Source organism: Narcine bancroftii, chromosome 2 (genome assembly GCF_036971445.1).
Source record: "Narcine bancroftii isolate sNarBan1 chromosome 2, sNarBan1.hap1, whole genome shotgun sequence".
NCBI lineage: Eukaryota > Metazoa > Chordata > Chondrichthyes > Torpediniformes > Narcinidae > Narcine > Narcine bancroftii.
Window position 1 is genome coordinate 81,646,866 of NC_091470.1, and position 23,960 is coordinate 81,670,825.

General features: G+C 41.1%; 1 protein-coding gene across 3 annotated transcripts in view; it reads left to right on the top strand.

The window, feature by feature from the left end:
* ino80 (INO80 complex ATPase subunit) overlaps positions 1–23,960 on the top strand; it is a 282,382-nt gene that overhangs the window by 40,442 nt on the left and 217,980 nt on the right. For 2 of the 3 annotated variants that reach the window (XM_069917252.1, XM_069917251.1), the window contains exon 2: positions 8,582–8,768. In XM_069917252.1, coding sequence (XP_069773353.1) covers positions 8,626–8,768 — 143 coding nt within the window. In that variant the 5' untranslated portion in view covers positions 8,582–8,625. Of the gene's footprint in view, positions 1–8,581; positions 8,769–12,088; positions 12,268–23,960 lie in introns of those variants that run through there. The other variant, XM_069917253.1, reaches the window with a different exon arrangement.

Below are 23,960 nucleotides of genomic sequence, written 5' to 3' on the forward strand. Positions count from 1 at the left end.
GAATCTTGAATATGTCTAATTTGGTGTAAGCCAGTTCTACAAAATGCATGGATAATAATTCATTAAAAGAGTTTAAACTGTTTGAATGTGGCTCAAGGCTGCAGACATAACATTGTGGTAAATACAAGTACAGAAATTTTGCCTCTGAAGCAGTGACATTAAGAGATCTGTCTTTTGTCCCAATGTATTTTTAATGGAAGCCTGAATCGGAGCAAAAGGTCATGTGGAAAATGAATTGGAGACCAAGTGCAAAAAATATGTTCAATTTATTGCTTCTGGCTACAAAACATCAGCTTCTGGACACTTCAAGTTGAAAAAATTCTTGTTTATAAAAAGTAGTTTTACATTGGTCTTTATCAGTTTGAAACTTTAAAAAGGTACATTTCTTCCAAGTTCTTTTCCCCTTGTGTTTCAGCTCAACAATTTTCTGTGGTTTGGCAGTATTTTCACAGAAGCTAGTTGAAGAGTTCACTTTTCATAATTTTTATTCTCTCCTATTCCTTGGGAACTGGTTGATCCATTGCATCTCAGTAACTTTTCACTTGTACGTCATTCAAGTTCATGATCATTTGAATACACAAGTACACCATGGTAAAACAGCAGTCTCTGGTTCTTGGTGCAAAACACGCAGACATTCAACAAGGCATAACAAACATACAGACAAACAATACGTACGCTGGATGATATACATATATAAAAATAAATTGGAAAAAATATAGTATGGAGAAAATTTGAAGCTCAGTGTCCATGTGTTGAAACTTTGTTCTAACAGTTAGTAATCAGTTATTAGCAGAAGTCTAGGAGGTCTCCTTTCTGATTTATTAAACATCATCATTCCTGACAGTGAAGTTAGCCATTTAAATATAAACTGCTTAAATTTAGTGTGTGCTTTTACCAGTGAAAGAGTGAAAGTGTGTTTGATCTGTAAACTAGATGCTGCATTTTGGAATATATGGCAAATAAAAGGGGATGTGGTCATGAGAAGGACTTAGACAGGTGTGTTTTGGTTGAGCTTTCCATCAATAAATTTTTCACTAATAATGGATTAAGCAAGTACCAAGAGATCAAGGCAGCAAAAATTAAAAACCAAAGAAATGTCTACTCAGCCAGGAACATCAAAACAAAGTCCAAAAGGTAGCAGCATAAGAGTGGCCTTTGGACACTGGTAGAGCTGGGGAGTCGAGACAAGAACTAAATATTATCCTAGAGAAAATGGAAAGTTTGAGTAATTGATTTCCAGGTGTTGAAACTGTAGTAGAAGGTAATTGGTGATTTTTCAAGATTAAGAACAAGATGGAAGATTTTTTTTGAGGATTATAAAAAGATTAAGGTTATTAAAAAAAGACTGAGAAGAATGTTTGCAATGGGATTAATTAAAAGTATTTTTTTAACTTGTATTGTTGAAAAGGAAATTTTATTGAAATGTTCACGGAGAGTTCAGGAAAGAGCAGAAACTTGGTAAAAGTAATAGCAGGGTGGAGACTTTAGTCTAAGGGGAATAATGACACTGGGAGAGGAGTATCTCTAAAAGATGGTGCTAAAGGGAGGGGTTCTTCCTCTGAAGATTCTTCGGGCTTTTTTCTCAGACTTTGAGGGTTTCCTGTTTATGTCACCATCAGGGCAAGGACACTATGTGGTTTTTTTTTAAAGGGGAAAATTCACTATTATTTCAACAATTGAAAAGGTTTTACTATTAATCACTATTGGTTTAAAAATTATGGATATAACATTAAAATTTATCAATTTTTGTTAATGGGATAAACGGGATAATGAAAAGGAAGCAGGTCTTGGCACACTTAAAAAAAAAATAAAGGCAGATGTAGGCTTTCTACAAGAAACACATCTTACCAAATTGGAACATGATAAATTAAGAGGATGGTTGGGACAAGTAATATCATCTTCATTTGACTCAAAAGCAAGAGGAGTAGCAATTCTAATTAATAAAAATATACCAATAATAATAGAAGAGACATCAACTGATCAAACCAGAAGATTTTTAATGGCTCATTGTAAAATTTATACAGAATCATGGACATTTATGAAAATTTATGCATCAAATTATGATGAAGAAGCTTTTATGAAAGATATATTTTTAAAAACAGCAGAGGGAAGACAAAATATACTGGTCAGGGGAGATTTTAATTTCTTTTTGGATATTAGATAAATAAGGAAGAACAGTAACAAGGGAAAAAGCTGCAAAAATGACATTATCATTTATGAAGGACTTAAATTTGATTAATATATGGAGGCAACTACCCCTTTTAAAGAGACTATTCATTCTACTCAAGGGTACATGATTCACATTCAAGGATTGATTTGTTTTTGATGTCTGTCCAGTTTAAAAAAAGTAGAATGGTAAAAATGGAATATTTGGTGAGACTTCTATCAGATCTTTTGCCATTAACTTTAACTATTGTGATAATGGAAAAACAAGTAAGTGTGTATAGATGGCATCTCAGAGTCACACTGTTGAGAAGCAAAGACTTTTGTGAAATTATTAAGTGACAGAACTGATATGTGAAACTATTCTCCCAACAATAATAGCTTTTTTAAATATGGGATATGCTTAAAGCTTACTTAAGAGGACAAATTATTATACAAAATAAGTCTTAGGAGAGAATATACTACAGAATTGGATAGTCTGGAGAAAAATATAACAAAACTTGGAAAAGAATATCAGAAGAGGGTTGCAAGAAAAATAGAGACTATTAGAGAATAATAAAACTGAGATATAACACATTACTAATGTATAGAATGGAAAAAATAAGTTAAAAACTAAACAAAAATGTTATGAATAAGGAGAAAGAGCACATAAAGTCCTATCTTGGCAAGTAAAGGCAGAGGAGTCATCAAGGCTTACAACTGCAATAAAACAGGCTGATATTAAAATCAAAAAGAAATAAATAATTTAGTATAGAACTGTCTAAAAATATACAAATCAGAATTACCTACCTGAAAATGAAAATGAGATGGATGAATTTTTAGGCAATGTTGAGCTTCCAAAATTAGAGAACAAAGAACAGGTCAATTTAGATGCCCCTTTCATAAGAGAAGAAATTGAGAAGGCTTTGGGCACTTTACAAGCTAACAAGTCTGCTGGGGAGAATCTTTTTCAGCTGCTATAATTACAGTGCTACCAAAGCAAAATAGAGATCCATTTAAAAACTTCTATCATATAGACCTATGTCACTTTTGAATGCTGAATATAAGATATTGGCAAAGGTGCTAGTCAATAGATTGGGACAATATCTGTCAAAATTAACACATACACATCAGGTAGAATTTGTTTAAGTAAGGAAGACACTCTTCAGATAGTCTGGGCAGACAATTTAACATAATACATATGGTAAAATCAAAGCTGAATTTGAGTATAACAGTTTTCCTAGACACAGAAAAAACATTTAATCATTTAGAATGGCCTTTTTATTTAAAACTCTGTAAAAATTTTGGTATAGATAGAAAATTTATAAATTGGATAAAATCTCTTTATCCTAAACCACAAGCCAAAATTGTAACTAATAATCAGATGTCAGCAACTTTTCCTTTGAGTAGATCGAGTAGACAGGGATGTCCCCTGACCCTAGCACTTTTTATCCTAGCAATTGAACCGCTGGCAGAGATTATAAGGAGAGATCCGGATATTAAGGACTTCAAAGTTGGACAAGAAGAACATAAAATTAGTTTATTTGCTGATGATGATGCTGTGCTATTATACTTGTCTGACTGTTGTGAGTGAGGAAACAGGTTTGGTAGGTCTCAGGCAAGGATTTTATTTACAGAAGGCAAATGTGGGAAATGGTAACAGGTTCAACACACAATACAGCAGCCATGGGAAAAAGGTAGTGAAATGACGTGTACAGTTTTTTAATAAATTTTTGGGGAAAAGTTTGGTCAACACTGAATTACGCGTACAGTTTATTAACGATTGTGGGAAAAAGTTGGTGAGCAATTAAACACATGCAGACAACTAAAAATGAAAGTGGGAACAAATTGCATACACACAAACGATCAAGGGAAAAGTCAATACGATGCCTGCCTTCCCTTGACTCTATGCAGGTATAGCTCTATGCTATTTAGGGACAATAATCAACGCTCCCAGCCCTATTTAGTGTACAGCTCACCAACAGTTTCTCCAGTGCTGTTCCACGTTCCTCAGCCTGGAGTGAAGCAGGGTGGTCCCTTGAAGATGGCAAAAAAGAGAGAACAAATAGCACATGCCACCTTTATAGTGCCAGAGGAGCCAGCCTAGGTCATTAGCAGGGGTAAATGGCTCGGTGCCAGGAAGGTTAATCCAATTACAACAGCCAATAGCCTAAGGCCAAATACAGACATGCTGGAGAGTCCAGTCCACGTAATTTACATGGCATCAACAGCACAGTGGGCACTAATGGGTGAAGTGGGACCAAACTTTGATTAGCAGCTGGTGTGTCCTCCGACTAGGTAGGGAACAGTGCTGTCACGTAACAGCCGTGACCTTTCCCAATACACCGACCCAGCTGAGTCCTCGATAATATTACAAGCAATATTAGAAAAATATGGAAGTTTCAGGTTATAAAATAAATATAGATAAGGGTGAGATAATGCCATTGACAAATTTTGATTATGAAAGATAGATAGAATTAAATATTTAGGAATAATATTAATAATTTACAGAATTTATACAAATTAAATTATACTCCTTTTTAAAAAAAGATTTACAGAAATGAAAAAACTTGCTGATCACTTTAATGGGAAGAGTAAATTGTATTAAAATGAAGGTGATGCCACGATCTTTTTCAGTTGCTGCCTATTGCACTACCAAAAAATTTCTTTTAAGTTATTAAATAATTATATAAGGCAATTTCTATGGAATAACATGGCACCAAGAATTTCACTGCAAAAGCTAACATGGGACTATAAACTGGGAGGACTTGGCGTCCGGATTTGAAGAAGTATTATTTATCAGCACAAGCAAGATTTCTATCATTCTTCTTTGAAGAAGATAGTCCCCCATCTTGGATCTGAATGGGATTGCATTCAATAAAAGAGGGGACAGTGAAGGGCTTTATTTATGTGGAATGTTAAGTTAAGAACAAAAAAGACAGATAATCCTACATTAATATATTAATACATGTGATTAGAATATGGCAAGAAATCAATGAATGTATTGGGGGGGGAGGAAAGCAGGGATATCACTAAGAACACCACTATGTAAATATGTGTTGCTGGCCATGAATCTGGGCAACAAAATACTGAATTCTTGGTATGACAAAGGAAGAAAATGTGTTGATGATTATGATGTGGAGGGATCTCTTGTGTCTTTTCAACAACTAAGACATAAATGTGAAGCAGCTAATGGGACATTTTGCTTTCTCTAGCTAAGATCGTTCCTGAGAGAGAGATGGGGGCCAAATTTTTTTCTACCTGAAATTAGTGAAATGGAATGAATGATATGGCTGGGGAATACACCCAAATTTATAACAAAGGTGTACAATGCTCTCCAGACTGAAAGCACAAAACCAGGCATACAGAGATTGAGAGAGAGATGGGAGTTGGACCGAGTTGTTTTGATAGTAGAAAGATGTTGGTCTGATTGGTGTTTGGATAGTATGACATCAATAGTAAATGCAAGATACAATTCGTTTAATACAATATAATACACTAACTATATCTTACACCACAGAAGTTGCATAGTTCAAAATCAGAAAGAGGTAATCCTCAACTTCCGACCTACGTGAGTTATGTCCACCCGCACAGACAACCAAAATTTAAAAAAATCTTTATTTACAAGTATGTATTAAAAGTACTGTATACAATGGTCCCCATTCCCCGCAGCAACTCGAGTTCCTCGTTTCTTGTGGCAGTCTGAGGCCCCCATTCCCCAATTTACAACCAATCCCAAGTTACAACCAATCCTTCGGTCCCCATTACAGTTGTAAGTCAGGGACCATCTGTATCGCAGATGTGTTTTAAATGTGGGACAGAAATAGGAAAGTTTTTACATGTTACGTGGTTGTGCAAGAAGATGAGACCATTTTGGCAGGATATTACCGAATTATTAACAAGGATAACAGGGTGTCCCAGAGCTTTATCTTTTATGTAATTTTATTGAAATAAGCAATAAATTAATTAAATTCTAAATTTCAATTGTTTAAAATAGCCGTAGCAGTGTCTAAGAAATATATTGCAATTATTTGGAAATCCAACTCCACTCTACATATAGCACGATGGACTGCTGAGATGAATAGTTACATACCTATGGGGAAAAAAACTACATATAACTTAAAGAAAAAATATGACATAGTTGTCAAGATATGGGAGCCATATTTGGATCATATAGGGGCCCAATTTTAGCTACAGTAATAAAAAAGACAATAATAGATGCTGGTATTGTATAAATACAAATGACTTTGCCATATAGATTTTTAGTCAATATAACTGAGCCCTCATGTGTAGATTTATATTATGGAAGGGGGGGGATTGTAAGGAAGTTTTTTTTAATATATATACTTTGATATTGAAGAGTCTACTCTATATTTATGAAAAAAATCAAAAATAAAATATTCAAAAAAAGGCAAATAAATTTTTTTTTCCCGTTCATCATCTGAATTTTTGCCAATCTCTTTCAGTTGATGGTATTCTTGGCTGAACCTGGAAGTTGTGGGTACAAAGTTCATGGGTCAGAACACGTCACCCAAACTTTCACTGCTGTACATCAAAGGAGTGTTTTATTTTGCATTGAAAATGCACTGCCATATTGAAATAGTCAAAGCTTCACCTTGTAACCTGTGTGGCATGTTGCTCATTGGTGAACTCAAGCCCCATATCCTGATCACATCTTCTCAACCCTGGTTCTGGATCCCCGAATCATCCAAGGCCTTTCTGGTACCATGCTCCCCATCACACTTGTATGAATCCTGGACCCAATCCCTGGTTGCCAGAAGCTGATTGCAGCTTGGTGTGATCTTCAGCTGCTGAGCACAAGCTGGAACCTGCCATAGCCTTGCATGCGCTTCCCAAAGACCTGGTTCAGAGGTTAATTAGCAATATTAATTGCACTTAACAAAGGAGGCAGTTCATGGGCATATGAGGGAGGCTAGGTTAAAAGAGCATGAGAAATAGGAGTAGGCTACCTGGCTTAGCAAGCCTGCTCTGCCATTCAATAAGATTATGGCTGATTTGGCTGTGGGCCCAGGTCTCCCGACCTGTCTTTTTTTTTGAATATTTTATTTTAATGTTTCCAAGACTCAATTTTGAACATTTACATACATCATATAAATAGTATTTTAAAATTACAGTCTCATATAATTACCAAAATCTCACCACCCGCCCTTCCCTCCAACTGGCAATGGGTGTTTGAGCATGCCTTCATTTATTAATCCATATCTTGATCTTCAGGAATTCAACACTATTAACCTAACTATATTAAACACTTTTGAGGAAATTAATTATATCTTTAAACCAGTATTATTTAAATAAGGTTGCCATATTTTAACAAACATGTCATATTTCTAAGATTCTAAGTTATCTTTTCCAGGGGAGAATAACTTTGCGTTTCCATATTCCAGTGAGTAATAAGTGGGGGGTGTCGGACTTCCATGTAGCAGCTATATATTTCCTGGCTACTGCTAGTGCAATCCTCATAACTATATTTGATATTTTGATAGTTTTGTACCAATAATGATAAGATTGCTCAATAAATACAGGTCTGGTTCTCCCTTTTCTCCTTTCTCCTGAATTCTCGTACTGTGGGAAAGATCAGTCTTAGATATATTTAATGAGGTGGCCTCTACTGCTTCCTTGCACAGCTAATCCTGCAGATTCATTGTCCAGGAAATGTACTTCCCCTCATCTCCATCCTAAATCTTCTCCCCTGAAACTTGAGGCTATTTCCCCAAGTTCTTGTCTCACCTACCAATGGAAACCACTTTCCAGCCTCTATCTAAAATCCATCCTTTACATAATTTTTACATGTATCAAAAAGATCCCATAATTTTTCTGAATTCCATTGAGTATAATCCAATGCAACTCGATCTCTCCTCAGACTAACTCTCTCATCTCTGGAATCAACCTCATGAACTTCCTCTGCCCCAACCCCAAAGCTAATGTATTTTTTAGGCCCACTAGCTTGCACAGGAGATAAAATGGAAATTGATGGGTTAATGGGATTGATGGGAGATTAGCATGCACTGGATGGATCAAATGGCTACATCCTTTGTCTGGAAGGAATTTAAATTAGCATTGCCTTCCAGATAGTTTGATGGATAGCTAAGGATTGCTGTAAAATAAATGGCACTCATGTAGTATTTAATTTGCCTTCCTTGTTTTTAATCTGAAAACACTGCTTTTTTAACCTCTTGTCTATACAAGTATATGAGAACTCCTGCTGAATGTGTTATTTTAGTGAGACAGCATTTAAGTCAATTATTATATTGAGCACAGTCAGCATTGCCAGGCTATATGCAGGATGAATTTAAGGAAAGTTTTTTTACAACAGTGAAGATCTTGGTACATATTTTTAATAACTCAATTTTTTGAACTGATGTAAGAAAGTGTATTTATTTCAGGGTGGTTTTCTGACATGTTCCCCTTTTCTCCACAGAACCAACAGAAGGTCCAGTTTCTTCCACACCAGAGGACCTTTCTATGGCAGCAGACTTGCTTCAAAGTGAGAATGGGAGTGGTGCAGAGCTGGCCAAGCCCCTACATTTGCAGTGCCTGGAGCGTGCATTACGACTTGATCCCTTCCTGCGCCAGACTGCAAGTATATTCAACAGATCGATATCTAGGTAAGTTCACCACTCATTAAGCAGAGAGTCAAGCAATATTGTTTTGATTTATCTGTTGGTAATGGGAATAGTTCATATCAGAGATGGACAAATTGACAGACCTGGGAAGCTGTGAATGATGATGAGATTGAGTTGCAAGGCACTCGTAACCCTTACGCTTTTTTTGTGGCTTGTGCTCCAACTTATCAAAATAGTAAATCTAGATTTGAATTCCATCATGGCTAATTACTGCTTGTGCTCTTACAACTTATTTGTGAGTCTGGAGTGCGACTTGAAATGTTATTGAGGCATGGAACACAGAGAATCTTAGTCAGATGGGGATTTGTAAAAGAATACCATGCTTACGGCTTATGAATTTTATCTTGGAACAGTGGAATTCACAAATGCAGGTTGTGTTGAAAATTCAGTTGTGGGTTGTACACTGTGGATAAGTTGAGGATATCTCTTTCAAGTTTATCATCATCTGATTGAATACAACATAAAGCACTGTGTTCTCAGGACCTCGGTGCAAAAACACATCCAGACATACCATGCATATAGACAAACAATACATGTGCAATATGTATATACATTTATAAAAATAGATATCGTTTAATTTATAGTAGAGTCTTGAAGGGTTTGTATGAGCAGTTCATTTCAGTAGTTTATCAGTTTCACTGCCCATGGGAAGTAGCTGTTTCTCAGCCTGGTGTTTCTGGCTCTGTTACTCCTGCTTATCTTTCCTACGTGAGTAGATGGAAGATGCTTTGGGCAAGGTGGTAAGGGTCCTCAGCGTTTTTGCGGGCCCACTTCCAACAACGATCCTGGTAGATCATGTAAATTGAGGCGGTGGAGGCAGGGAGACCCCAGTGATCCTCTGCTCCTCTTATGGTCCTGTGGATTGACCTCCGATCTAATGCTCGACAACAGCCATTGCATATTGTGATGCAGCCGACCAGAACGTTCTCGAAGAGCTCCTGTAGAAAGTTGACAGGATGATCTCAGGAAGTGTAGATGCTGTTGTGCCTTCTTGACAAGGGAGGAGATGTATGTGACGAGGATAGGTCACTGCAGGCAATCCCTGGTTACAAACACAAACAAGATCCATTCGTAAGTCTGTCTTTATGTTGATTTTGTAGGCAAGTCGGAACAGGTGCACTTGGTTCTTATTTAGTGTCAGTTAGTCAAATGTTTGTCTTAGTATATAGAATATATTTTACCTTTCTATGCATATAAAACTACTGAAGTCAATTTCTTGAAGTAGGCATCAATGGAGATTGTATAGATATTTTCTTTTTATTTTGCCTTGTAGCAGCTGAGGCACTTGGCTTTAATGAACCTCTGTATTAGGATCTAACTTCACCATCCCTACTTCAATGAGATGAGAGGCTTCAGCTAACCCTTTCATCAAAAACATTTTTGGCTCTGGAGTTTTTAGGTCCCATTTGTCTTCCTCAAATGCTATCATTGCTGCTCTAGTTCCATGAGGTCCTCATTGATCAGCACTTCCTATGGGTGTCGAGTAACTCTATGACATAATTTTCACTGATGTCTAACTGCAGTTGATTACCAATATCATCCACAGCTTGCCTGGCTTCAGCAATGTCATCAGCTGTAAAACCCCTGAAAATCAAATACGAATTGGGGGTGAAATTTGTTCCACACTCCTTTCCTATTTGACTGTTTTGGTTCATCCCAAGAATCAACAATGGCATCATAGATGTTATAATTCCTCCGGAACTCCCTTAAGCTCATCACATCAACTTGGGTAGGCATGGTTACATGGCTAAATAAGAGAAAAAATTAAGTCAAATACAAAATTACATACTCACCGGCAACATGATCTGACTTAAAATGGTGGAAGGCATTCTCCTTCCTCAAGCCGATGAACTGTTAAAGCAGCGTGTAGTCTGCTCATAAGAACGAGTTGTCAGTAAATCGGATGCATTTAACCTAGAAACTCATTGTACTTAAGTGGACTCCGAGGAATATGGGGCACTCTACTCCCTCCACTATCTAGGTATTGTATTGGAGAGTGGTTGACCCTGGTCCTGCTGATGTCCATAATCATCTCCTTTGTCTTATCCATGTTGAGACTCTGGTTGTTATTCTCGCACCATTTCATGAGACTTTCCACTTTTTCTCTGTAGTGTAACTCATCATTGTTGCTGATGAGCCCAAATACTGTCGTGTAATCCTGGGACTTGGTTGCAGAATTCATTTGTAAGATTTTTGTATCATCGTTCAGAGCCAAAAGCTTTTGGAATTCCAGTAATTCCATTTATTTCTACAGAGTATAGTGGACTGTGCTGATCCGCAAGCGAACCGGGTCACGGAGGTGCCCGCTCGCACCGGGTTGACATCACAATGGTCCCAATGGGGGGAAGGGGGCCAAAAAAGATCAATGGAGTCGTGCTGATAAGCTCTCGGAGAGTTCCAGTAAAGTCAGTTGATTGATTCAACTCACTCACAGCTTCTGTGTGGTTTTTTCTTTTGTTCGCTACACAGCCCACCGACCACAGGAAGATGTTTCTTTAGCTACCTTTTGGGAGTTAGATAAGCTTTATTGGTGACACCAGTCACGAATGAATGCAATAAAAAATAACCAGAAAAGCAAAGCCATACATCTATTTCTGCAGTCTGTCTTGAAAATAATCAAATTTTATTTTATTCCTTAAGCTTGTGGTGATCTTGCATTTCTGGATAATTTTAATTGTACTCTTGAAGTGAAGAATGTAAATTCTCTTTTTACTCTCTCATTGTTGAAGTTTTAAGCTGATCTGGAGGACTTAAAACCTAGAACCTTGCAGCACAAAAACAGGCCCCTTTGGCCCTCCTAGTCTGTGCCGTTCTGCGCCCAGTCCATAGCCCTCCATCCTTCTCCCATCTAAGTACCTGTCCAACTTCTTATTAAATGTTAAAATTGAGCCCTCATTCACCACTTCAGCTGGAAGCTTGTTCCATACTCCCATCACTCTCTGTGTGAAGTTCCCCCTCATGTTCCTTCTAAACGTTTCTCCTTTCATTTTTTTTGAATATTTTTGTTTTATCCATACACCATCAGGGCTTACTATTAGGTTTAAAAAAGAAAACCTTCTTTGGGGAGGTCACTTATATTTTTATAGTAGTGATGGACACAGCCAAGAAAGACTCAGGCACCACAATGAAAGTCGTTAATGACTGTTTTTATTCAAATTCAGCACGCGTCCTTTTGAGGGCAGCATGAGCTCAGTCACCTCGTGCATTGTGACATCATAATCGCTGCCCCAGGTGCGCGCTGGGCAGGAGACGAGGCAGGGAGAAAACCCTGACAGTGCCATCTTCCCATGGCTGCCCCGCCACGTGGCATTACACACAGGTCTGGTTTGCCATGAGAGAGTGCGCTGCCACATAACCCCCCCCCCAAGAACTGGCTACACGTTTTGCTGCTTGGGCAGGTGGCCCCGGCGTTTGGGTATGGCTGTCTGCACCGGCTGTGATAGGTCTAAATGCGCCGCCTTCAAATGATCCACGGTGAAAAGTTAGTTTTTACCCGCTATGTCCGAAGTGAAAATCCTGCCGGACTGGTGGAGGACCTTGTATGGACCTTCGTACGGGTGTTGTAAAGGTGCTGTATGTGGGCCGGTCTGAACAAATACAAATTCTGCTGAGCCCAGCTCTTTGGGATGATGTGTTGACCGGACGCCTTGATGCAAGGGGGGCGGGGGGGGGGCTAGCAAGGATAGTTTCTTACGAAGATCTGCTAAAAGGTTCGCGCGTTTGGACGTGATGTTGGGCTTCGGGCCAAAGAACTCAACGGGCAGCGAGAGCGGCGAGCCGTAGACCAGTTCCGCAGAAGACGCCTGCCTATAGGTCCTTGGGTGCTGTTCTAATGCCGAGGAGGACCCAGGGCAGTTCGTCTGCCCAGCCTGGGCCGGTGAGGTGAGCCATGAGGGCGGATTTCATATGACGAAGAAACCTCTCCACCAAACCATTTGCTTATGGGTGGAAGGCTGTGGTGTGGTGGAGCTTAACTCCCAGGAGGTTCGCCGGCTGTGCCCAGAGTGCGTAGATGAACTGGGCGCCCCTGTCACTAGTGATGTGGGCCGGGACTCCAAACCTAGCGATCCAATGACTGACTAGGTTCCTGGCACATGTCTCTGCGGAACACTCTTTGATGGGAACGGCCTTTGGCCATCTCGTGGTCTGATGGACTATTATGAGAAGGTTGTGCACTTCTCTGGACACCGGCAGGGGCCTTCGACATCAATGTGGATGTAGTGAAATCTCTGCACTGCCAGGTCGTATTGCTGGATTGGGGCCTGCATGTGGCGGTGGACCTTGGAGGCCTGGCACCTGGTGCACTTCCTCACCATATCAGCCACTTCCTTTTTGAGCCCATGCCACATAAATAGCTCTGCCACCATTCGCACCGAAGTCTTTACCGAGGGGTGGGCTAGGTCGTGGACTAAGGTGAAAACCCTCGACCTCCACTGCGGTGGGACTACCGGACACGGCAAGCCAGTGGAGTCATCGCCGAGCAGCGTGTCTGGGCTGTTGGGCAAATTAATGTCCTGGAGCTCGAGACCAGAGATGGTGGTCCGGAGAGGCTGCGTCTCTGTGTCCAGCTTCTGGGCCTGTGCCAACTGTGTGTTGTCAAGGCCAGGGGTGAGAGCGTTGATCGCCAGATGCAAGAGCACATCCGCCACGACATTGTCTTTGCCTGCCCTGTGCCAAATGTCAGTAGTGAACTCTGACATGTAGGAGAGGTGCCCGACCTCTGATCTTTGGCCATCGCGAGTGCCTTTGTGAGGGGCTTGTGGTCTGTGAACACCGTGAAGGACCTGCCCTCCAGAAAGTATCGAAAGTGCCGGATGGCCAGGTACAGCGCCAGGAGCTCCCGGTCGAAAGTGCTGTACTTGTGCTTCGGTGGGTGCAGCTGTTTGCTAAAGAAGGCCAGTGGGTGCAACGTCCGTTAAGCCATTGCTCGGGTACGTCCTCTACCGCCGTGGCTGAGGCGTCCACCGAGAGTGCCATGTGTGCCTCCGGGCGTGGGTACACCAATAGAGTTGCGTTGGAGAGGGCCTCCTTTGTTGCGGAAAAAGCGGTCTCTGCCTCCTCCGACCAGGTCATGACTTTCTCCTTAGTGGCGATCAACGCGAACAGCGGTCGCATGGTGCGGGCGGTGCCGGGGATGTACCAATGATAAAAATTCACCATCCTAACGACCTCCTGCAGGCCCTTGAGGATGGTTGGCTTGGGGACCTGCTGGATGGCCGCGACCTTCTCTGACGCCAGGGCAGCACCTGCTGCTGAGATGGTGTCCCCCTGGAACTGCAGCATTTGTTTGCCGAACTGGCACTTGTCCACGTAGACAGTGAGGCTAAACTCCGCTAGTCGGGCAAGCAGGGTACAGAAGTGGGCCTTGTGCTCTTCACGGTTGCGGCTGGCGATAAGGATATCATCCAGGTAGAAAAGCACAAAGTCCAAGTCCCTACCCACTGCGTCCATGAGGCACTGAAAGTCTGGGCCGCGTTCTTGAAGCCGAAAGGCATACACAGGAATTCAAAGAGGCCAAAGTGGGTGATGATTGCCATCTTGCTGATGTCATGGGGGTGGACCAGGATCTGATGATACCCCCGCACCAGATCGACCTTGGAGAAAACTTGCATGCCGTGGAGAATGGCCAAGAAGTCTTGAATGTGTGGAACTGGGTACCTGCCCCGTGTGTTCGCATCATTCAAACGCTGGCAATCACCGCAGGGTTTTCAGCCCCCAGAGGATTTGGGGACCATGTGGAGTGGGGATGCCCAGGCGCTGTCCGAGCGATGGACAATCCCCAACTCCTGCAGCCGGGAAAACTCATCCTTTGTCAGCTGCAGCTTCTTGGGCAGAAGTCATCTGGGCTTGGCGTGCAGCGGGGGGCCCTGCATGGAGATATGGTGGTATACCCCGTGCTGGGGTAAGGTGGAGCTGAATCGTGGTTGAAGGATGGCGGGGAACTCGTGGAGTATGTTTGAATACTCATCCCTGGAAGTGGCGATGATGGCGATTTCGGGCCTGCAGGCGTTTGTAGTGTCCAGGCGCACCAAATGGAAGGTGAGAGCGTTGACCAGCCTCTTGCCCTTCAGTCCATGTGCCCTCAGGAAGTTGGCCCCTAACACTAACACGAACTTCTCTTTCCCGATCTGGATCTGCGCCCTGCGGGTACTGAAGAACTTGATGGCAGAACCGTTGGCTGCCCGCAGGGTAGGACCACGAGATCGAGTGCGTGTCTCGAGGACGGTGGGGGGCAGGACGCTCAGCTCCACTCCTGTGTCCACCAGGAAACGTTGGCCGGTGGACTTGATGGTATGTGAAGGAGGCTGTCTACGTGGCCAGCCATTGCGGCCATCAACGGTGGCTGGCCGGGTCTTTTCCCCTAGTAGTCACATGGTTGTCAGCACTTACGAGATTGCGCTCCCCAGCGCTGATGGTAAAAGCACCAGGTAGAATGGTGCTCCTCCGACTTGTGCTTGGGAGAGTGTTGCAGTTGGCTGGCTCTTGGTCGCGCTACCTGACTGAGGGCTACTTCATTCTCTCTCTTGGTGCCCCAGAGGGTGTCCGCTCGGGCTGCGACTTGGCGTGGATCTGTGAAGTCCTCATCTGCCGGAGTGTAGTTGGATGTCCCCGGGCATCTGCTCAAGGAAGATCTGACGGAATAGGAAACAAGGTTTGTGATCCTCTGCCAGTGCAAGCATCTCGCCCATTAGGGCTGATGGTGTGTGCGGTCCCCGAGCCTGTCGAGGTGCAGGAGCCTGAAGGTACGCTGCTGAGGGGAGAGCCCGAAAGTGCCAAGGAGCAAGTTCTTGAGGGCAGGATATTTACCCTCGGCCGGTAGGTTACGTATTAGATCATCCACCCTGGCTGCCGTTTCTTCGTCTAGCACACTCACGACGTGGTAGAACATCATGGCGTCTGCTGAAATGTTCCTCAGTTGAAACTGCACCTCCGCCTGTCCGAACCACGTACGCGAGCGATGGGTCCAGAAGGGGGGCAGTTTGAAGGCAACGGCGTTTTTGAGACCAGAGAGGCGTCTTGGCTCATTGTGGTCACCAATGTAGTGTTGGACACAGCCAAGAAAGACTCAGCCACCACATTGAAAGACGTCAATGACTGTTTTTATTCAAATTCAGCACGTGCCCTTTTAAGGGCAGCATGAGCTCAGACACCTCGTGCATTGTGACATCATAATTACAGCCCCAGGAGCGTGCTGGGCAGGAGACTTGAGGCAGGGAGAAACCCTGACAGCGCCATCTTCCCATGGCTGCCCCAGCACGTGGCATTACACACAGGGCCGGTTCACCATGAGAGAGTGCGCCGCCACAGTAGCACCTTTTTATATTTGGGCCCCTATATAGTCCAGATAGGGTTGCCATATTTTTTATAAATATGTCATATATATTTTTGAGATTGTATGTGATTTTTTTTTCCCCATAGGAATACAACTGTTCATCTCTGTCATCCATTGTGCTATCTGTAGAGGGGAGTTGGACTTGCAAGTAATCACATTTTTTTGCTGCAGCTAAAGCTATTTTAACAAATGAAGTTTGGAATTTAGTTAGTTTATGACCTATTTCAATAAAGTTGCCCAAGAGATAAAGCTCTGGGTCATCTGCCAAGGCCATCCCTATTATCCTTGTTAGTATTTCAGTAATATCCTGCTAGGAAGGTCTCAGCTTCACACATGACCACGTAGCATGTAAGAACGTTCCTGTTTCTATCCCACACGTAAAACACATCTACGATATTTCAGATTTTGATTTATGCAACTTTTGTGATATAGGATATATAGTTGGTGTAGGAAATTCTATTGCACTGATCTGCATCTTGCATTTATAATTGACGTCATTGGTATCCAATCAGACCAGCATCTTTCCATTATTGCAACTCCTTAATCCAACTACCTTTTCTCGCCTGATCTCTGTAAACCAATTTCATTTTGGAGAGCAAAATACATCTTAGATATAAATTTTGGTGTATTTTCCAGCCAAATCGTTCGTTCCATCTCACTAACTTCAGGAGGGGCCAAGTTTGGTCCCATCTTTCTCTTAAGAATTGTCTTAACTGGAGAAAGCAGAAGAATGTCCCATTAGCTACTCCATACTTATTTCTTAGTTATTCAAAAGACATAAAAGATCCTTCCATATAAGAATCATCAACATATCTTATGCCTTTGTCATACCATGCATTCAATATTTTATTACCCAGGTTCATAGGCAGTAGTACATTTTTACATAATGGTGTCCCAGTGATACACCTGCTTTTTTCCCCAATACATTCATTTATTTATTTCCATATTTTAATCATGTGTCTTACTATAGGATTATCCTTTTTTTTGTGTTGACTTGGCATTCCACATATATAAAGCCCTTCATTGTCTCCTCTTATTTGAATTCAGCCCCATTTGAAACCATGAAGGGAAACTATATTCTTCAAAGAAAGACTATAAAAATCTTGCTTGTGCTGATAGATAAAACCTCTTAAAATCTGGAAATCGAACTCCTCCCAGATTATAGTCCCATGTTAACTTTTCCATTGTAATTCTTGGTACTTTGTTATTCCCTAGGAATAGTCTCATACAATTATGTAATAATTTAAAGAAGTTTTTAGTTAGTACAATAGTCAACTATTGAAAGAGATACTGTAGTCTTAGCATTACCTTCATTTTTATACAATTTACCTTTCCTATTAGTGTAATCGGCAGATCTTTCCAGTTCTTTAAATCTTTTTTTTCTAGTAAATGGGTATAATTTCTGTAAATTATTATCTGTCATTGCTCCTAAAAATTTAATTCTATCCTTCTGCCATTTAAATTACTGCCTTTTTTTATATCTTTCATAATTAAAATTCTTCAATGGCATTATCTCCCTTTTGTCCATATTAATTTTGTGTCCTGATATTCTTCCTTATTTTTCTAACATTGTTTGTAATCATCAATCATTCAGCTGGGACAAAAAAATATAATAGCACATCATCAGCAAATAAACTAATTTTATGTTCTTCCTGTCCAACTTTGAAGCCTCTTAATATCTGGATCCCTTCTTATAATCTCCGCCAGGAGTTCAATAGCTAGGATGAATAATGTTGGTGATAGGGGACACCCCTGTCTACTCAATCTACTCAAGGGAAAAATAGATGACATTTGGTTATTAGTTATAATTTTATCTTGTGGCTTATGATAAAGAGTTTTTATTTAATTTATGAATATTCTGCCTATACCAAATTTTTCCAACATTTTTATAAGAAAGACCATTCTAGTCTGTCAAATACCTTTTCTGCATCAAAAGAAATAGATCTGTTTGGATTCAACTTTGATTTTGCCGTATGTATTATATTGAATAATCTACTTAGACTAATTGAAGAGAGTCTTCTTTTAACAAATCCCACCTGATCTAGATGTACTAATTTTGTAAAACTCACCCAATCTATTAGCTAGTGCCTTTGCTAGAATTTTATAGTCTGTATGATGAGGTTTTTAGTGGATCTCTACCTTTCTTCGGTAACACTGTAATCATAGCAGTTCAAAAGGTTTCCAGGATGATTTGGGACTCCACCTCCTGATCCAACACATTCATTAAAAGGGGCATCAACAAATCTTTAAATTGTCTATAGAACTCAGGTGGGAACCCATCTTCTCCTGTGGACTTATTAGCTTGTAAAAGGTGCATCTAAATCATCCTTTTCTTTCTCTTGTAATTTAGGAAGTTCAACAGTTGTTAAAAAAAATTTCCAGCTCGTTTTCATATAGTATTGTCTAAACGTATTATTTATTTCTCTTTCATTATATGTTATAGTATCAGCTTCTGTTTCTATTGCATTTATCATTCTGGATGACTCCTCTGGTTTTACCTGCCAAAATAAGACTTTGTAGGATCATTCTCCTCCCTCGTAATATTTTTTATTTAGTTTTAGTATCATTTTTTCCATTTTATATGTTTGTAGTGTATTATATTGCAACTTTTTATTCTCTAATAGTCTATATTTTTCTTTTGTTCCTGATACCTGATAGTCCTTTTCCAATTTTGTTATGTTCTTCTCTAAACCTACTTCTCTCATATATTCTCCTAATATTTTTAATATAATTTATATATAAGGATCATCGCCTTCCCAAGATAGTGTTACATGGCAAGCTCTTCCCTGGCCACCGAGACAGAGGCGCACCAAAGAAGAGGTACAAGGACTGCTTAAGGAAATCTCTTAGTCCCTGCCACATTGACCACCGCCAGTGGGCTGATATCGCCTCCAACCGTGCATCTTGGCGCCTCACAGTTCGGCGGGCAGCAACCTCCTTGGAAGAAGACGCAGAGCCCACCTCACTGACAAAAGACAAAGGAAGAAAAACCCAACTCCCAACCCCAACCAACCAATTTTCCCTTGCAACCAGTGCAACCGTGCCTGCCTGTCCAGCATCGGATTTGTCAGTCACCAACGAGCCTGCAACAGATGTGGACATACCCCTCCATAAATCTTCGTTCGCGAAGCCAAGCCAAAGAAGAAGAATAATTTGTCCCCTCAAGTCTATCCCATATTAGAAAATTATTGTCAGTAGAAGGAAGATTATTCTCTCAAAATATTTCTATCTCTTCTGTCTCTTAATAAATTCACAAAAATCCTTCTTCTTTAGTAATGTAGCATTAAGACGTCATCTATACATACTTTCTTGCTTTTCCATTATCATAATAATTAAAGTTAACGGTGAGTGGTCTGATAAGAGTCTTGCCAAATACTCAGTTTTTACCACTCTACTTTGTAACTGAGCAGTCATTAAAAATAGATCAATCCTTGTATGTAAGTCACATACCCTTCGATAGAACAAATAATCTCTTTCTCAGGGGTTGAGGCACCTCTTGATATCAATTAAATTTAAATCCTTCATAAATGATGATGTTTTTGTAGCTTTCGTTGTCCAATATTGGATCTAAACAAAAATTGAAATCTTCTCCAATCAATATATTTTGTCTTTCTCCCTGCAGTTTTTAAAGACTTCTTCATAATAGTTTGGGCTGCAAATATTCATAAACATCCATGATTCTGCATAAATTTTACAATGTGCCATTACAAGTCTTCCAGCTTGATCCAATTATTGGAATTTTTAATTAATTAAAATTGCTATCCCCTTAATTTGATCCAAATGAAGGCAACTTGTCCCACCTATCCTCTTTTTAATTTTGCATTTTCCAATTTGTTAAGATGTGTTTCTTGTAAGTAAACCATGTCTGCCTTTAATTTTTTTTAGGAGTGTCAAGACTTTTTTCTTCACTGACCCATTAATTCCTTTAACATTAAAACCAATAAATTTCAATATTCTATCCATATTCTTCTTTAAAACAATATTTTTTTTAACAATAAAGTCTTTGACTCAAAATAATAAAATGATCCTTCCCTTTTAAGAAAAACACAGAATCTCCCTGCCCCAACAGTGACGTATACATAGAGCCCTAAAAGCCTGTAAAACAACCCGTAGAATCTCCTGAGGAAGAAGAATCCCTCCCTTTTGCACCATTTTTTTAATGGTCCTCCCCCTTATTCCAGAGTCTCCACTCTGCTACTACTTTCCCCAGAATTTTTTTCCTTTTACTGAGCTCTCCGTGAACACTTCTATACCTTTTACTTTTAAACAATATATACAAGACAGTTTATCAAAAATAAAAAAAAATACAACTATTATTACTCAGTTCCATTATAAATATTTTTACAAACTTTGCAGAAAATCTTCTACCTCATTTTTGGTTTTGAAAAATCACTGGTTTCCTTCTGCAACTTCAACCCTCAAAGTCATGCAATATATCAAGGTTTTAGCACATAATTGTCTTTTCACATCTTCAAATTCTTTTCTTTGTTTAATTAAGGTCAGGCTAAAGTCTTGAAAAAATATTACTTTTCATGATCGACCTCGGGCGGGCCATTATTCTGCTGAGAATTACTTCCATTCTCGGTAGCTTAAAATCCTTACCAGAACTGGTCTTGGTCTCTGATCGCTGGCTCTTCGAAGTCCGAGTGTTCAGTGAGCTTTCTCAATGTGCAGTTTTTCTCCAAACGTTTCTTCTCCCAACACTTAACCATATAACCATTTACGGCGCAGAAACAGGCCATTTTGGCCTTTCGAGTCCACACCGACCAGTTCATTGATTTGTAAAAAGTTCACCAGGCTTTGGTGCTTGAAAGATAAATGTTTACCGCTCAGGAAGGTTCTTGTAAAGTTTGCAGAGAGTTGCACCTGTTCTTGGAATTTCTGATTTCTTGCCAGTCAAACCCAATTAATCAGCATACCACTGATCGAGTCACTCACATAAATCTGGTAAATTCAGAATCTATTGTCGCATCAAATGAAATTTAGGAAAACCTTTATCATTGCTAATCCAATTGTCCAGCAGGTATATCCACAAATGGAGCTCTGATAAATCCATGTGTGCCAATGCTGTTTTCCCCATATGGATGTGTGCAATTGGGGGGAAAAAAAAAATTTCCCAAGCATAATGTGTGAATGAAAGTTCACAATATACACGTCATGCAGCTACTCTCAGGGGGCAGAATCACTTTGGAATGTAACCAGTTCAAACTGCAGAGATTAGTCGACCAAATTGTGGGATCCATTTTAAAAAAAAAGTTCACCAGGACTCTTCCCTCAATTCCTTCCTTTAGTCCGATAATTCAACATTATTCCATCGACTGAAGTTCTCCATATGATCAATTTTGTCCAGCAGTCCTTGTTTATCCAACTCCCATTTTTTAGCTTTTCTTCCAAAGCCTCAAGTATTTCATGCGTTTTCATCAATTCAAATTCTGCTCAACCCATTCTCTCCATCAGAACTTCAACAATCTCTTTTTTTCATTAATTTTTTCCATCATATCCTACATTGTAGCTAGCTGCTACAAGCTATGACTCTGGAGTCGATAGCGATGATAGATTATAGCTGTATGCAGGTTAGCTCAGAAAGAACATGCTGTTCCAAGAAAGAATGAGCCCCAGTTGAGTTTAGTTAACACTGAGCTTTATTGGGCTCACAACCCTACTTTTATTCTCAAGCTGAGGAGCACGGTCAAAGCCCCTTAGCGCTGATTGGTGCATTTACAATCTGCTTTCCTTGATAGGCCAGTTAGGATCCTTTAGTTGTGCCCATTTGAAGGGGAGCGCTCCAGGCCTCGCGCAGCCTGCTGGATCATCGCATTCGTCCTTCATTTTGTGAGGCACTTCAAGGGGCTGCCACAAGGCCACCCCTCCCCAAGAACTGGTGATCAGAATGCTGTTATTTTTGGGAGGCCAGCCTATTGCGGGGGAGGTGGGCGGGGGGGGGGGTGCGAGGGGATGGGGTGGTCAATCGGCTGTGTAATGTCTAAATAGGCTGGTTTCAACCAGTCAATGGTAAAAGTCTCCTCTTGGCCTCCGATGTCAATTATACAAGTTGAACCATTGTGCCGGATGATGCGGTATGGCCCCTCATAGGGTCTCTGCAATGGGGGTCTGTGCGCTCTGTGTTTTACAAAAACACGTGTGAAGTTCTGAAAATCTTTGGGGACAAATGTGTACTGCTGGCTTGGGCTCCCAACTGCTCACAGCCACGCTTGGGTTTTCCTGGGGAGTTCTTCAGTTTCCCTGTTAGTGGCCAGGAATTCACCCGGGATGACTAATGGCGCCCCATGCACCATTTCCGCGGATATGACCTCAGAATCCTCTTTTTGACGCAGTTCGGATGCCTAAGAGGACCCAGGGTAATTCATTTGGGTCCAGTGAGTTGGGCCATCAGGTCTGCTTTTAGGCGCCTGTGAAACCTTTCCACTAAACCATGCACCTTGTGATGGTAGGCTATAGTGTGGCTTACTTGTGTCCCGAGTGCTGTTGCTAGGGCCGCTGGAAGACTGGAGGTGAACTGGGCTCCCCTGTCTGAGGTATACTGCCACCCAAGTGTTGAGGAGTACCCTGGCAAGTTTTGGTAGATATTTTGGATAGGAGAATGGCTTCCGGCCATCTGTTAAATCTGTCTATCATAGTGAGAATGTAACGAGTACCTCGGGAGACGGGTAAGGGGCCCACTATATCAATGTGAACCTGGCTAAACCTGCGCTGTGGAGGTTCAAATGTTTGGAATGGGGCTTTAATGTGTCTCTGGACTTTCGAAGTTTGGCACTATGTGCATGTTCTGGCCCAATTAGAGACCTGTTTATGAAGGCCGTGCCAGGTGTAACGGTTGGCCACCATAATTGACCGTGGTCTTGATGGCAGGATGGGCTAAATTGTGCATGGATTCAACTGTCTTCCTCCTCCATGTGGTGGGGGCAATGGGATGGGGCTGACCGGTCCAGATGTTGCAGAGTAAAGTTCTATTCCCTGTACCAAAGGGAACGCCCTCAATACAGAGGCCATTGATGGCCATTCTCTAGGCTGCTATTGGAGTATTGTGCCTCAGCCAGGGCCTTGTAATCGATGCTTGGAGAGGTGGTGTAGACAGCTCATATGTTTAGGCATGACAGCGCATCTGCCACAACATTCTCCTTGCCAGCAATATGTTCAATGTCTGTGGTAAATTCTGAAACATAAAAAAGGGTGACGTTGTTATCAGGCTGACTTCTTGAAAGCATAAGTTAGTGGTTTGTGGTCAGTAAACACTTTGAATTTCCTTCCTTCCAGGAAGTAATGAAAATGTCTTATGGCAGTTCTCTGACAAACACGGTGTTTTTAGATCAGATGGCTGCAGGTGTTTACTGAAGAAGGCTAGAGGTCTCCATTGTCCATCAATTAATTGTCCCAATACTCCTCCGACTGCTATATTGGAGGCATCAACCATGAGGGCTGGAGGAATCATGTGATGGAGTAGTGGCCGGTCGGGAAAAACAGGCCTCTCGAGGGAAATAGGAAAAAGGTTATGAAAAAGCAAAGCATAACAAAAATAAAATATAAGAAATAGAAGATAAAGATACAGAGAGGAGAAAGAAGATAGTTCCCAAGAAGGAGAAAGTAAAAACAACTGGAAAAAAAGTAGAAAAGTCGCCAGAGAAGATAGAAGAAGGCCTTACCTACACAAAGGAAATGACCCTGTGGTGGTGAGGAGCACCTGACCCTCGAGGTCAGTACCTGCCCTACGGAGTCGCGACCCATCAGCCAGTGCACTACAAAAATGGCTCTTGGAGCCAAACAAATGTACGCAACTATGCATTCAAAGGAAGAAGAGGACACCGGCGGGAGGGGGGCTCAGC